Source organism: Diplotaxodon limnothrissa, linkage group LG10 (assembly GCF_057381915.1).
Source record: "Diplotaxodon limnothrissa isolate DT_005_m linkage group LG10, D_limnothrissa_male_GT1.1, whole genome shotgun sequence".
In the NCBI taxonomy this organism is placed as follows: domain Eukaryota; kingdom Metazoa; phylum Chordata; class Actinopteri; order Cichliformes; family Cichlidae; genus Diplotaxodon; species Diplotaxodon limnothrissa.
The window spans coordinates 7,318,500-7,332,137 of record NC_140605.1 but is presented as its reverse complement, the minus strand read 5'-3'; the positions used below and the strand labels follow the sequence as shown (position 1 = coordinate 7,332,137).

General features: G+C 38.0%; 1 protein-coding gene across 1 annotated transcript in view; it reads left to right on the top strand.

Moving 5' to 3' along the window:
• alcama (activated leukocyte cell adhesion molecule a) overlaps positions 1-10,990 on the top strand; it is a 37,445-nt gene extending 26,455 nt beyond the window's left edge. Inside the window, exons 10-16 of the mRNA XM_085364307.1 lie at positions 389-512; positions 901-1,025; positions 3,377-3,506; positions 4,394-4,420; positions 5,190-5,301; positions 5,390-5,486; positions 8,571-10,990. Of these exons, the coding sequence (XP_085220433.1) occupies positions 389-512; positions 901-1,025; positions 3,377-3,506; positions 4,394-4,420; positions 5,190-5,301; positions 5,390-5,468 (597 nt within the window). The 3' untranslated portion in view covers positions 5,469-5,486; positions 8,571-10,990. The remainder of the gene's footprint in view (positions 1-388; positions 513-900; positions 1,026-3,376; positions 3,507-4,393; positions 4,421-5,189; positions 5,302-5,389; positions 5,487-8,570) is intronic.
• Positions 10,991-13,638: the final 2,648 nt, after the last annotated feature.

Sequence of the window (13,638 nt, the reverse complement as noted above, 5' to 3'; positions counted from 1 at the left end):
GTGAATACATTGTTTTTCAGAAAAGAGGCATTTAAAATATTAAAGTAAATGAAATTGTTTGCAAGAAAAGAAGACATTTTCTAACTGCGTCTTTGTGTAATATGGCTGTATAAACTCCATGTTAGCTTCATGATATTGAATTTCCACTTAAGCTAACATTCCTGTGACCTTGAACAAGAGCAGTGACTAAAGAGTAGAGAACTATTTGATATCATCTGATTTACATATCTATTACCTGTCCTTGGTAGGGCCACATGCAAAGGCAGCTGAATAAGTAAAACTTAACCAAATTTGGTGATAAGCAAATGTATATTTTGCTGTTTCACTTACATTAGAGTTAAAGGTCCAGATTATTAAAACATTGACTGTATGTGATGCTGCTTTGCAGAATGGAAAGATGGTGAAGAGACCAGAGTTTAGTAATTTGACCTTTGCCGATGCTGGAGACTACATCTGTGAAGTTTCACTGACTGGTCTGACACGACGTCAGAGCTTTCAACTAGTCATAGAAGGTGAGGAAGAATGCAGTCTTCACACACATTGATACTTGGCAGGACCACTTGGCTTCATATTTTAATACACAATACTGGGGTCGCTGTAGCTCAGGTATTAGAGCAGGTCACCTACTAAATGGAGGGTTGGTGGTTCGATCCCAGTCTACTGTTGATGTTATTGTCACTGAACTTATAGCTTTGAGGCTTCTTTCATAAATTCTCTTGAACTTTATACCCGATGCACCTTCACTGTAAGATTTACAAGGGCATAACAACTCAACAATGTTTAGTTTGGTTGTCTGAAAAAAAAAACTATATGTTGTAATATTTTGTAAATTCAATTATGTTGCATGGTCTGATGCCAAAGATAATAATGTAAAAAAGAAAAATAATGTGTTTGTATCAGGAAAGCCTCGGATCACCAACCTTACTAAATATCGTGCTGCTGATGGCAAAGACACAGTCCTAACCTGTGAAGCTGAAGGAGTACCAAAACCCCAGTTCCAGTGGAGCGTCAATAACCCAATAAAGGTAAGTGTTGTCATCGTGTTTTAGTACCTTAAGCACATGTCCAGTTAGACAATGGAGAGAGTATCAAAGGGTGGGTCGATCCCTGGCTGCTCCAGTTTATGCAGCTGTAAGATAAAAGGAATAGAAAAGTAGCTTGTATGAACTCCTACCAGAATGATTTTGCTCGATGGGTTTACTGTCAGATTTATTTACAACAGCTTGTGCTGCACAAAGTGCTTTACAAACTAAAAAGGAACTAAATAAGGCACATGCATGACAATGATACAATAAAAATATAAGATCGAAAGAAAAATACAATAAGATAATAAAAACAACTAAGAACAACAATGACTCGAGGCTATTAAAGCAAACAAAAAATTGTTCAAGTAACATGTTCTAGAAGCCAGTCCAAAAAAATGTGTCTTCAGTAGAGATTTAAAATTTTCCAGTGTTTGTGAGTCTGGGACCTGCCACAGAGAAGTCTCTGTTGCTACAAGATTTAAGTTTAGACCTTGAAGTGGATAACATGTAGTCGAAACACGTTCAGAGACATTAGTTGGAAGGTATGGCTTTACCTTGGCTAGCTGTCTGAGATGGGTAAAGCTACTTGACTAGTGACTACTGAACTCAACTGCCTACACAGTTTAAAGGAACCATGAAAGTACACATCAAGGTTTTTAACATTTGTCTTACAATGAGCAGATAAAGGGCCCAGAGTACTGTCGATATTTACTAACAGAGATGCCAAAAATAACCATTTCTGTTTGGTTTTCATTTAGTTTTAAAAGATTTAAGGACATCCACTGTTTAGCGTCTTTAAGGCAATTAGTCTCTTCAAGTCATCTGCAAAACAGTAAAATAAAAGGTTATACTATGAAAAAATAGACCCCAGTGACAACATACCGGGTCAAACAAGGCTGGACCCAAAATTGACCCTTAATTCACCCATAATTAAGAGGGGCTATTTTTGAGCCATGTTCATATAAAAGGTCCTTCCAAATAAGTATGACTGAAACAACTGAAGAACAGATCCTTTAAGGAGGATATCATGGTCAACTGTGTCAAAGGCTGCTGCCAGGTCCAACCACAAGAGGGCAGCAGGTCTGCCAGAACCCACAGTTAATAGAATATCATTAAAAACCCCTAAAAGTGCTGTCTCAGTGCCGTGTAGTAATCTAAAACCAGATTGAAAAATTTCAGAGATCCCATTAAGCCTGCAACTGTGAGTAGACCAATTTCTCTAAAACATTTGAAAGAAAGGGGTGCTTTGAAATTGGCCTGTAGTTAGCCAGAACAGTTGGGCCCAGACTGTGTTTTTTTTAAAAAGGGGCTCACCTATAGCGTCTTTAAAACATGATAGGGAACAACCTGTAACAAGGCCAGTGTTAATTAATCTCTGGATATAAAGACCAGTAATATCAAAAATATTTTTAGTACACTTAAAAATTAATTTAAAATATCAGAAAATCCTTGATGCTTTCACAGCTTAAGTTAATTATCCCAGGATCAAGAAATGCGACACAAAATTGACACACTATTAAACCATTAGGTGCTCGTCTTTTAGGTGCTGATCAAACTTAAGAAAAGTTCTGGTCATAAAATCTGAAAACTCTTGGATAAAGTGCTTATAATTGTGCAAAGGCGCAGGACTATTCAGGTGTAGCTCAAAAAGCTGGATTTCGAAACTTGAGAATGAATAATCCTGCACTGCTTTATGGCAACGGAAATGGGTGTTGAACACTATAGCTAAACCAGCACCACTAGGTCTGAGGGAGGCTGAAGAATGAGCTGGAGGAAGAAAAAGCAACAGACTTGTCACGTAGAAGCCAAGTTTCTGTCAAAAATGGAAAATCCAGCTGCTGTGACTTTAAGTCATTTAATACAAACATCTTGTTTGCTGGTGAGCTAGCATTTAATAGAGCCGGGAAGGGTGCAGACGTTAAAGTATGAGCAAGGGTGCGAAGATTTGTGGGATACATGCTATGTCCAGAGGACCGAAGCTGCTTAGGAAAACGCGACACAAAAGTGACACACTATTAAATCGTAGTGTGGACCAGCTGATCCAATGGCGTGGGATCTCTAGGGGCAACAGGCAGAATCCATCTAATAGTGTACTCATCTGGTCTAGTTCCATAAGAAGCACAGAGATGAGCCCTGATTCTGGCGAGTGTACTAGCCAGCTTTTCCCGTTTCCTTGGGTGCTTCTTCCAGTGTGTAGCATAAGGACATGAGGATCCTAGGACATTTTGAGATATTATATATTGAAAGGAAGAGAACTAACATCATGACACCATTATGTAACTGACAAAGAACATAGAAAATATCCTGTAGAATAGTTAAGCCAATACAATGTGTTGTGTGTGTGCCTTCAGGAGGAGAGCTCCTACATCAATGGCAAAGTGATTCATAAAATCACCATAGTCCCCAAGGAGAACTTGACTATCACTTGCAACGTCAGTAACCGCCTGGGACAACATGCCGAGACAATCAGTGTTTCCTCTGGTAAGTTAATGCTGTGAACTACTTAGTTGGTTGGCTTTATTTTATACAGACGTGAGGAGTGAGAGAGGTGTGATAATTCTGTGCAGTGGATAACTAAAGTCAAACAGGTTTGAACAGACATCTTCTCAATATCTTTTAAATTCCAGTACTGTAATGCTGCTTGAAGAGAATCTATCAGTCTGTACTAGCCTAATTAGGCAGCATTTATAATCCAATACCAGCTAAAATTCAAGCTGGTCCTGATCTCTTACTGATGTGTGATGTGTTTCTTAATCAAAAGTAGTGTATTTCAGTCTATACCTTTGTAATGAATACAAGACATCAGATTTAATGTTCTTATTGTTTGTTATGAAGCTATATCTATATACAAGAAATAAAAGACCTGAAAAGTCAATAGATATATTCAAGAAAATATTCGATTAACAATCAAAAGCAAATATGATTGATTGGAAAATATTAATACAGCTGCAAAACATTCTACAGTTTTGTTATCTATCTTATGCATTAAATATTTAAAGTTGTATTTTTATTTGCACCACCCATGTCCTTCAATGTGAAACTTTAATGTTTTCCTTTCTTTGAGAGTATGGTCAATTCCTTTATTTAAATGTAAATTTCTACAAGTTATTTAGATCTGTTATCAACCGTAGTAGTTATTTGCTGATTTAAACTACTACAGAATGTGTTTATATAAAACTTGCACTTACAATTAGTGGAAAAATCTTTGATTTCCTATTCTGAGACTACATTTGGCCAGCCCCGTCTCCGTTTACATCAGTGCAGAATTTTGTTTGGCTTTAAGAAGAGTGTTTAGACAAATGGTGTTGGTCTGTTTTATTTAATTTCTTTTCTTTATTTAGTTCTGATATATTCATTTTTCATTTCAGTTTTTAAGGAGGAAAATAAAGGAAGAGGTAAGTGATTTTGATTTTCTGTGCTATTACCTAATTTGACTTTCTTGAAATACATAAGAAATTATACATAATTGCAAGTTTAACTGCTCAATGTGGGTTCTGTGATTAAGCCTGGGCATGGTTCCCATGCCCAGGCTTAATCATCCAATTTAGGGTCAAGGGGGTCCTTGTCACATGTATTATAGGGCAAATGGTAAACAGGTGTCCAGTCAATCACAGAAAGAGAGACAACCATTCATGCCTATGGCCAGTTTATAATAGCAAATTAACTATCCCATCACTTTTGGCTATGGCAGAAGGATTTGAATTCAGGGCCTACATGCTATGAGGCAACGGTGCTAACTGCTGCAGTGCTAACTACTGCACTGTGTTGCTGGTTATATTATAAGATGCCTATTCTTTTCTATTCATTATTCCCTTAATATATAATGCATCTTTAGGCTTTAGTGCTTTGGTGTTATGAAATGCAACATTCCACTGTGGACTGCCATTATTGCCGTCTTGCAATCTAAACAGATTGTTTCATGTCACTAAAGTAAATGTGAACAAATCTCAGAATTATAAGCATTGCATAAAACAGTAGACCTATCTGATAAAATTGCATTGCTTGAGCAAAGAGGATCTCTGTAGTTCAAGAATCATTGTGAATATGCTAAAGAAGACACATTATGTAGTTTTATCACAGCTCAACTTGTTTGTGTGTGCATGTGAGCGTATGTGTGGGCATATGATAATTTTAAGCTGAAGCTGTTTGGTGCTGTGTTTACAGGATCTCGAGAAGATCGGGACCAAGCAAAGCTCATAGGGGGTGTTGTGGCAGGGCTCGTCCTAGTTGGTATTACAGTGGGACTCATCTGCTGGCTCTGCAGTAAGAAATCAAGGTATTGCCCACAGTGCAGTGACTCACAGGGCAGGGTCAAAGTCATTCTGTAGGTGCATCATAATTTTATATTCCTATTTTCACCACAGACAAGGAACCTGGAAAACCAAGGAGGAAATAAATAGATCTCATGAAAACGAGAAACTAACGCCCATTGACTGTGTTTAAAAGGCACTAGCTGAAGAGGTAAGCATTTGGTTGTGGAAAGCACATGTGCAGTCAGTTTTAAAGGTAAATGGTTAAATTAAAACCTAGTACAATTCCATTCCATGTCTCATTTCTTTAGGTTTCTCTAAGTTTGGCCATCTGCCCTATCATTTTATCTTAGGAGGTGGATGATGGACAAATAGCTTTTGAAAATTTCCCAAGCTAAACTGAGCAAGAAATTTTAAACATGCTTTTGCAAACACCCTAGTTTTATTTTGGATGCTTGCATATTTTACTTTTCATGAAAGCGAGAAACTACCAGGGTCAAAATTATTAGCCTCCCTTATGTTCATAGCTACGTCCTTTCTGACTGCTAACACCGTGCAGTCATTTGCAGTTTTCACCAAGTCTCACACATGTCTCCTGAGCAATCCCAGGCTGTTCTGCTTTGAATTTCTCAAGCTCCTCCACATTTGATGTTCTTACATAGCGGACCTTGGTTCAGACTTTTAATGGGATTCAAGTAGCAGCTTTGTGCAGGCAGACAGAAACATTCGCTTTGGTCTTCTGGATGTAGTTCTTCAGTAGGAGCGACGTACGTTTTCAGTCGTTGTTGTGTTAGAAAAAAACCAATGACCAGGACCCAGTTTTGCTACTGACTGCTTTAGGTTTCTTTCAAAATTTTAACATATCCCTCTCTCTTGAAAAATGAGATTTTCAATCTCAATGAGATTTTTTTACTTAGATAAATAAAGGACTAATAAAATAAAAATTCCCAATGATTCCTTCCACCTTAATAAGATTAGCAGTTTTGTTTACATTATCAAGGACAAAGGATTACAGATCCACTGCACAGCCAACTCTATTGAGAACTATGTGCTTGCTATGTGGTCTTGTATACATGTTCAGAGGTTTATATGTGAAGACCTATTCACACGGGTTAGTTGCTGTATCCCACCCTCCCAAGGTGTGTGTCATAGGTAACATAAGTGAATTAGATATGGAATAAAATACATCATATATATAGTCCTTACTGTCTTTTGCATCGCTAAGAAAACTGTCCTTGTGAACTGGGAAAAAAAGACAAACTTTACAAATGAACTTACAGACTACTTTAATAGTACAGTTTAGAGTCAAATATTCAGTCTGTTACTGTTCTTATTGTCTTTCCTTAGGGATTAATAAATTAAGCTGATTGCCTGTTCTGATTGGAGAAACACATTGGAGAAAATATCTGCTTCCTCAAAAACAATTAATCCCTAAGGACATTATGTGGTTACAGTGTCTTCAAGAAAATTAGACTGCATTAAATTAAATAATACAATATATTACAAAGTTATGAGAAATAGCTCTAATGTATACAAATAGCTCAATTATAAATATCCAGAAAATTACAAAGATATATATATATATGTCAATTAATATAGATTGACATTTTATTTTCTTATTTTCACTGTAAATAAAACGCATGTAACTATTGCACTGTGTACTGTGAATTAGATGGAGTTGCCGCTCAGTAGATTTGGGTAATCTCAGTCTCTCACTGAACATGCTCCTCTCTGACACTGCCTTAAGGGAGTCTGGAGAGACAAATGTTGCAGGTTTTTATTGCTGGACATGGTGCTTACTGGGTCCAACCTGGGCATGGTTGCTGGCCTGCTTCCTTTAGGGTTGTGGCCTGCGGTGCCCTCTTCGTGTTGCACTGGGGGCTCATTTAAAATAAATAAATAAATAAAGTTACATTATTTACAATACATACTGAAAAATAACTAATCTAGGTCTTCTAGATGCAGAAAACGTGGTCACACAACAATACACAGTGCACAACAATACACTACACTAAGTTGTAGTGCCTCTTCACCTCACTGTGCAATACCTTTTGTGCAATACTTTTGTAAATAGTCAACAGTGCAATAGACCTCAATACTTGAAATGTGCAATTCACTTGTATTTTTATTTTTTATTCCTATTTATTCTATTTATCCCCTTCGTATATTTTATTTTTATTGTCTCTGTATTATATATATGTGTGTGTGTGTGTATATATATATATATAATATTCTGTAACTCTGTAACTTCTGTCGGTGCTGTGCTTTTTTGGAAATCGAATTTCCCAGAGGAACCCACCCGAGGGATTAATAACGTTCTATCTTATCTTATCTTATATATCACAGCAGTGGCTTGTGCTATGGCTCAATAACATTTTTTTTAATCTGGAAGGATTAATCATACTGACCTTAGTAATTTTTTTTCTAAAATAATGCTGCTGCTGTTGTGTGCCAATAGAAATACATTCTTTTCTCAAGAAACTATTATTTTTAGAATTGCTATGTTGGTATGTTTGTAGTTTAGATCTTGGTTTTAAATGATTTTCTGACTGCTGAGTAGTTACAAAAAAAAGAGACTGAACTGATCAGAAGCGTTTGAATATTTGTTTGCTTTCAGAGGTTAGATCTGATTCAGCAAAACAAAATAGTTATATAAATCTGGATTTGCTGAATCAGACCTCAGTCCATCCTTGTGATATATTAAATTCAATTCAGTTTAAGTACTAACTAAAATAAATTGATATAATATTAAATAGATATTTAATATTCCATGTAAAAATATTACATTCACATGAGTAAGCACTTTTGCAAAAGTGGGAAGGAAAAACTCCCTTTTAACAAGAAGGCATCTCCGGCAGAACCAGGCTCATGGAGGGGCGGACTGCCATGATTGGTTGTGTCTCATATTGGAACTTCTGGTTTAGATAGCTCTACGTCTGTGAATCATTGTCCACGATAGGGATTTAAATCAAATCCGTTCACTGTTGTGCTCTCTAAGACTGTGAGTTTTGAAAAAGTGTTGGTAGCATTAGCATCCTCCTGTGCCTAAGTGAGAAAGAGTGACAGGAAAGCTGCAGGAAAGAAATGATGTCTTACTGTTGTCTGTGTAAATCGGTTGGATATTCTTCTGTCAACTAAGCTTCTGTGTGTAAGCTTCTACTTTTTTTTTGTGGATCTGTGCAGACAAATATAAATTTTGATGTACCTCTACATCATTTGCAGTCATCATTACTAAAATACATGTTCATCATATTTCAGTTTTGGCTGGCTTGACACGTTTCTCCCATTACTTTAGGTTATTGCTGCACGACACTACCAACTGGTCATCTGCTGTGAGCTTGAAACTTTGTTTATACTATAAAACTATTTGTTTCTACCTACTTTTGTTTGAACAATTGAATTCTGACAACCAGCCCAACACCAACAGAACACCTGTTGGTGTCCTTCTGCTCTATGGATTTCTCCTTTGGTTGCTACCTACCCATAAATGGTTTCAGAAGGATTACACTAAAGAGACCCGCTACAATCGACTAGCTCTGGATCTTTTTCAGCTCAGCCAGAAAATAGCCACGCTGGAAAGTTGGATTTCCATCTTTCACCAAAGATGGGAGAATGAACTGCTGCTGGACTCCCTGGAAAAACCCACCCTGTGTCAACCCACCAATACTTCTGTCACTCCCTGCAATTGTTCATCTGTCAAAACAAAAACACAAATTAATTCATCAATAAGCGGCATGTCAGCACAGCTGATACATTCATCAGGGAATTTTCAAAGTGTACATTACCATTCCTGTTATCCTGTGATGAAATGATGGACAACTTCTCTAATACAATTGCTCATGTTATTGAGATTATTGCTCCTGTAAAAACTATTGATATATATGGTCCACCAAAAGCACCCTGGAAAAATAGTGAAAGATGGCAAAAAACACTGCAGGAGAGTTGAGAGAAAATAAACTACAAATTAATTAATTTAGAAATCTATGAAAAATGCGCTATACTGCTAGAATAATTAAATTAACCAGAAAATCCTATGTCTCCCAAGTGATCAACAATAACCAGTCAAATTCTGCTTTTTTTTTCATCCACTGATGAAGTATTTTATCCCTCCAAAACCATGCTAACTGAATTTCCTTCAGTAAATGAGTGTGATGAAATTAAATCATTTTCTAAATATGATAAACGGCTCTCTCCACTCTGGTAAGCAATCATTCTGGTGACAGTGGGAAGGAAAAACTACCTTTTAACATTCAGAAACCTCCAGCCGAACCAGGCTCAGGGAGGGGCGACCATCTGCCTGAACTGGTTGGGGGTGAAGGGAGGCGATAAATGCTATGAAGAGAGTCAGAAATTACTAATAACTAAAAATTAAATGCAGAGTTGTGTATTAACACACAGTAAATAAAAAAGGTGACTGAAGAGGAAACACTATGTGCATAATGGGAATTCCCCAGCAACCTAGACCTATTGCAGTCTGAGGCCTCAGATCCAGCCCTAACTATATGCTTTACAAAAAGGAAAGTTTGAAGCCTAATCTTAAAAGTAGAGATAGCATCTGTCTCCTGAATCCAAACTGGAAGCTGGTTCCATAGAAGAGGGGCCTGAAAACTGAAGGCTCTGCCTTTCATTCTACTTTTAAATACTCTAAGAACCACATCCACAGTCTGAAGGCTATTTTACACTGAATGTGCTGCATAAAAACAACAGAAAATTCAGGTTTTTCTGGATCCAAATTTGTTGTGGAACCTTGGCATAATTTTGGATAGGGATCTCAATTTTGATAATGCCATGAATAAGGTTAATGCGATTACTTAATTATTCTATTACTTCACAAGCTCTCAGTGGTTTGGGCATCCAGTATATCTCTAACCCAGTCAGACCTCTTAGGTCACCAGGTTCAGATCATTTAACTGTTTCCAGAATCAGATCTGAGTATGCTTAAGGTGCTTTTAGGTACTGGGGTCCTCTTCTTTGGAACAAGCTACCTGCTCACCTGATCAGTTACATCTGTGTGTAAATTCAAAATAAGACTTCATCATTGTAGGCCTGTGTAAATAAAGAGGTTTTAAGTGTTATTTTGTTTTGCTTCATTCAGTTTTGTTTTATTCTGTTTAGCCAATTTATTTATTTTTTTACTGTGTGAAGGCATTGTAAACCTACTGTTTAATGTGTCCTTATTTTCTGTGTTAAGCAAATAGTTCATGTAATGAAATGTAGCAGCCTGGGATCGAACCATAAGTCTTCCAATTAGGAGATGACCTACTTCCACAGACACCCCAAAATATGCTTTTAGTTTGAATAAGCCTATTTTTTGCAGACTTGGACCCAACTGGGTCTTGGCTCAAATCAGAACAGATTTGGACTGAAGGTGGGGACAGCAACTGAACACTGGAGGGGGAAAAGATGAGAACTACAACCAAATGCAGCCAAATGCCTCAGCAGTGTGGGCTAGACCCAGCTCACTCATCTTGCATGTACTTCCTTATTTTTTTTCTTTTTCTATGTGTAGAATTATTTTTATTTTCATTTAGTTCAGTTATTTATATTTAGTTATATATATTTTCCCATTTGAAGTGAACTAGCATGTAAGAATTTCATTGCTGAGCGTAACCACTGTTTTCCAGTGTATGTGACAATAAACTATTAATTCTTGATGGAGGAGGATTTTAACTTGTTTAACTGACTGACTTGACTTCTTCTGGCTTTGACATTACATGGAAGGACACTACAAGAAGATGGACTGAAATCTGCAGTTTTCTTCCCACATCTTTGGAGTGAACAATGAATCCACGAAGAAGCCATTAAAAGTCGTTATTTTTTACAATTACTTTGAATAATTATAATGTTTTAAGGCTGTAAAACCCCTCACTACACACTTTATACGCTTTTCTCAGACAGGCATGAACATTTTCACATTTTTCTCTCTTGTTTAAACACTCTCAAAGTTCAAACCTTCGTAGAAAAATAAGTCCAGTATTATAGAATGAAACAAGGGGCAATTCTTGTCACGGACCCGGTGCCGGGGACTCGGGGTTCGTGAACAGTGTGGACCTTTATTGTTATTAGTGTATTGGATGTATGTTTGCTGCACTGTGCTCTTGTGTTCCATGCTGGTGTGTGTGTGTGTGTGAGGCTGGAGGATGAAGGACAGCCACCTGCAGGCCTGATGGGTGTGGCCCTGCCAGCTGCTGGTCACGCCTAGCTTACCACACACCTGCTTCTGATCAGGATCGTCGGGGGAGCTACTTAACAGAGCGATGGAGCTTCCTCCGGCGCAGGATCGTTGAGTTAGACTCCATGTCAGTGTTTCTAGTGTTGTTAAAGTGTATGCCTGCCGGAGTTGGTGCCATAACGGCTGTGTCTGTGTTTTTCCCCAGGAGGACAGCGGAACACAGGACTGCAAGACACACGGGGTGTGTGAAGGCACAGGGGCAGAGAGCACGGGATACCAGCACTTGGGAGAAGACACGTCACGGGAGTCGAGGGAGCACTTTTGGAGATTTAATGTGTGGTGTACAATTACCTCACTGTAAATAAACCCACTGTTCATTCCATTAAGTCTGCGTTTTGGGTCCTTTCTCCTACATCCCCCACGGTCTGCCCTCCAGACCGTGACAATTCTAGGATCAGAGCTGTTCCTTCCTGGAATAAAAAAACATACATATCCTAATCTTAATTACTGGGGGTGGATAATGAATGATGCTCATAGTGAGTAAAAAGTGCATGACTGAGTACATTTTTTATGGACAGAGATTCACTTTTAATGTGTAAGTATATTAAAATAAAGATACAAAAAAATACACTCCAAAAATAGAAGAGTCTTCGAAATGTACAAATGTACAAAATATTAATTAAAAAATTATAAAAATGGAGGCAACTTTGCCTATCGTACAATGTACAGCTCCTCATTCCACCAGGGCACTGTTTGGCATTTTCTGAGAGTGCGCAAATGTGGTGCATGTACTGCAGCAGTCATACAGACAACTAGATGGTCCAAAAGTTGGCCTACCTATTATTGGCTGTATATTCATTTTAATCTCCCCAATCAATGACAATGTTACGTTGGAATGTTGTTAAAGAGGTTTAAAAAAATGTTTCAACAAGGCAGAACAGAACTTCCAGATTGTATGAGTAAAATTAGGTTTTTTTTTTTTTTCTTTGTCAGTTTAACAGTTTCTGTTTTGCCTGTCACTATTCCCTGTTTGTTTTTTTACCTGGTTCTTCCAGGCCTTGTACTTTCTCCTCACGTTCCCCACTTTCCTGTCTCCTTCTTTGGACTGACAATCATACACAAATAGATTGTATTCAATTAGATGAAAAAATTACATTAATATGAAAAAATACTATTAAGATCAATAATAAAAAGTCCTCTCTCAGTGTACTTTCAACCAAAAGGCAAATAACCGTGGTTACGTGTACATCTAATAAAAGATATAAATATTGAAACACTGATCCAACATTATTCTTGATTGACGGATCATTTGATCTTACACTTTTACCTGAATGTGGCTCCTTTTTTTGAAAAAACGTCCTTATATCCATTACAGTGGGGCAAAAAAGTATTTAGTCAGCCACCGATTGTGCAAGTTCCCCCACTTAAAATGATGACAGAGGTCAGTAATTTGCACCAGAGGTACACTTCAACTGTGAGAGACAGAATGTGAAAAAAAAATCCATGAATCCACATGGTAGGATTTGTAAAGAATTTATTCGTAAATTAGGGTGGAAAATAAGTATTTGGTCACCTCAAACAAGGAAAATCTCTGGCTCTCACAGACCTGTAACGTCTTCTGTAAGAAGCTTTTCTGTCCCCCACTCGTTACCTGTATGAATGGCACCTGTTTGAACTCATCATCTGTATAAAAGACACCTGTCCACAGCCTCAAACAGTCAGACTCCAAACTCTGCCATGGCCAAGACCAAAGAGCTTTCGAAGGACACCAGGAAAAGTATTGTAGACCTGCACCAGACTGGGAAGAGTGAATCTACAATAGGCAAGCAGCTTGGTGTGAAAAAATCAACTGTGGGAGCAATCATCAGAAAATGGAAGACATACGAGACCACTGATAATCTCCCTCGATCTGGGGCTCCACGCAAGATCTCATCCCGTGGGGTCAAAATGATCATGAGAACGGTGAGCAAAGATCCCAGAACCACACGGGGGGACCTGGTGAATGACCTGCAGAGAGCTGGGACCAAAGTAACAAAGGTCACCATCAGTAACACACTACAACGGCAGGGAATCAAATCCCGCAGTGCCAGACGTGTTCCGCTGCTGAAGCCAGTGCATGTCCAGGCCCGTCTGAAGTTTGCCAGAGAGCACATGGATGATACAGCAGAGGATTGGGAGAATGTCATGTGGT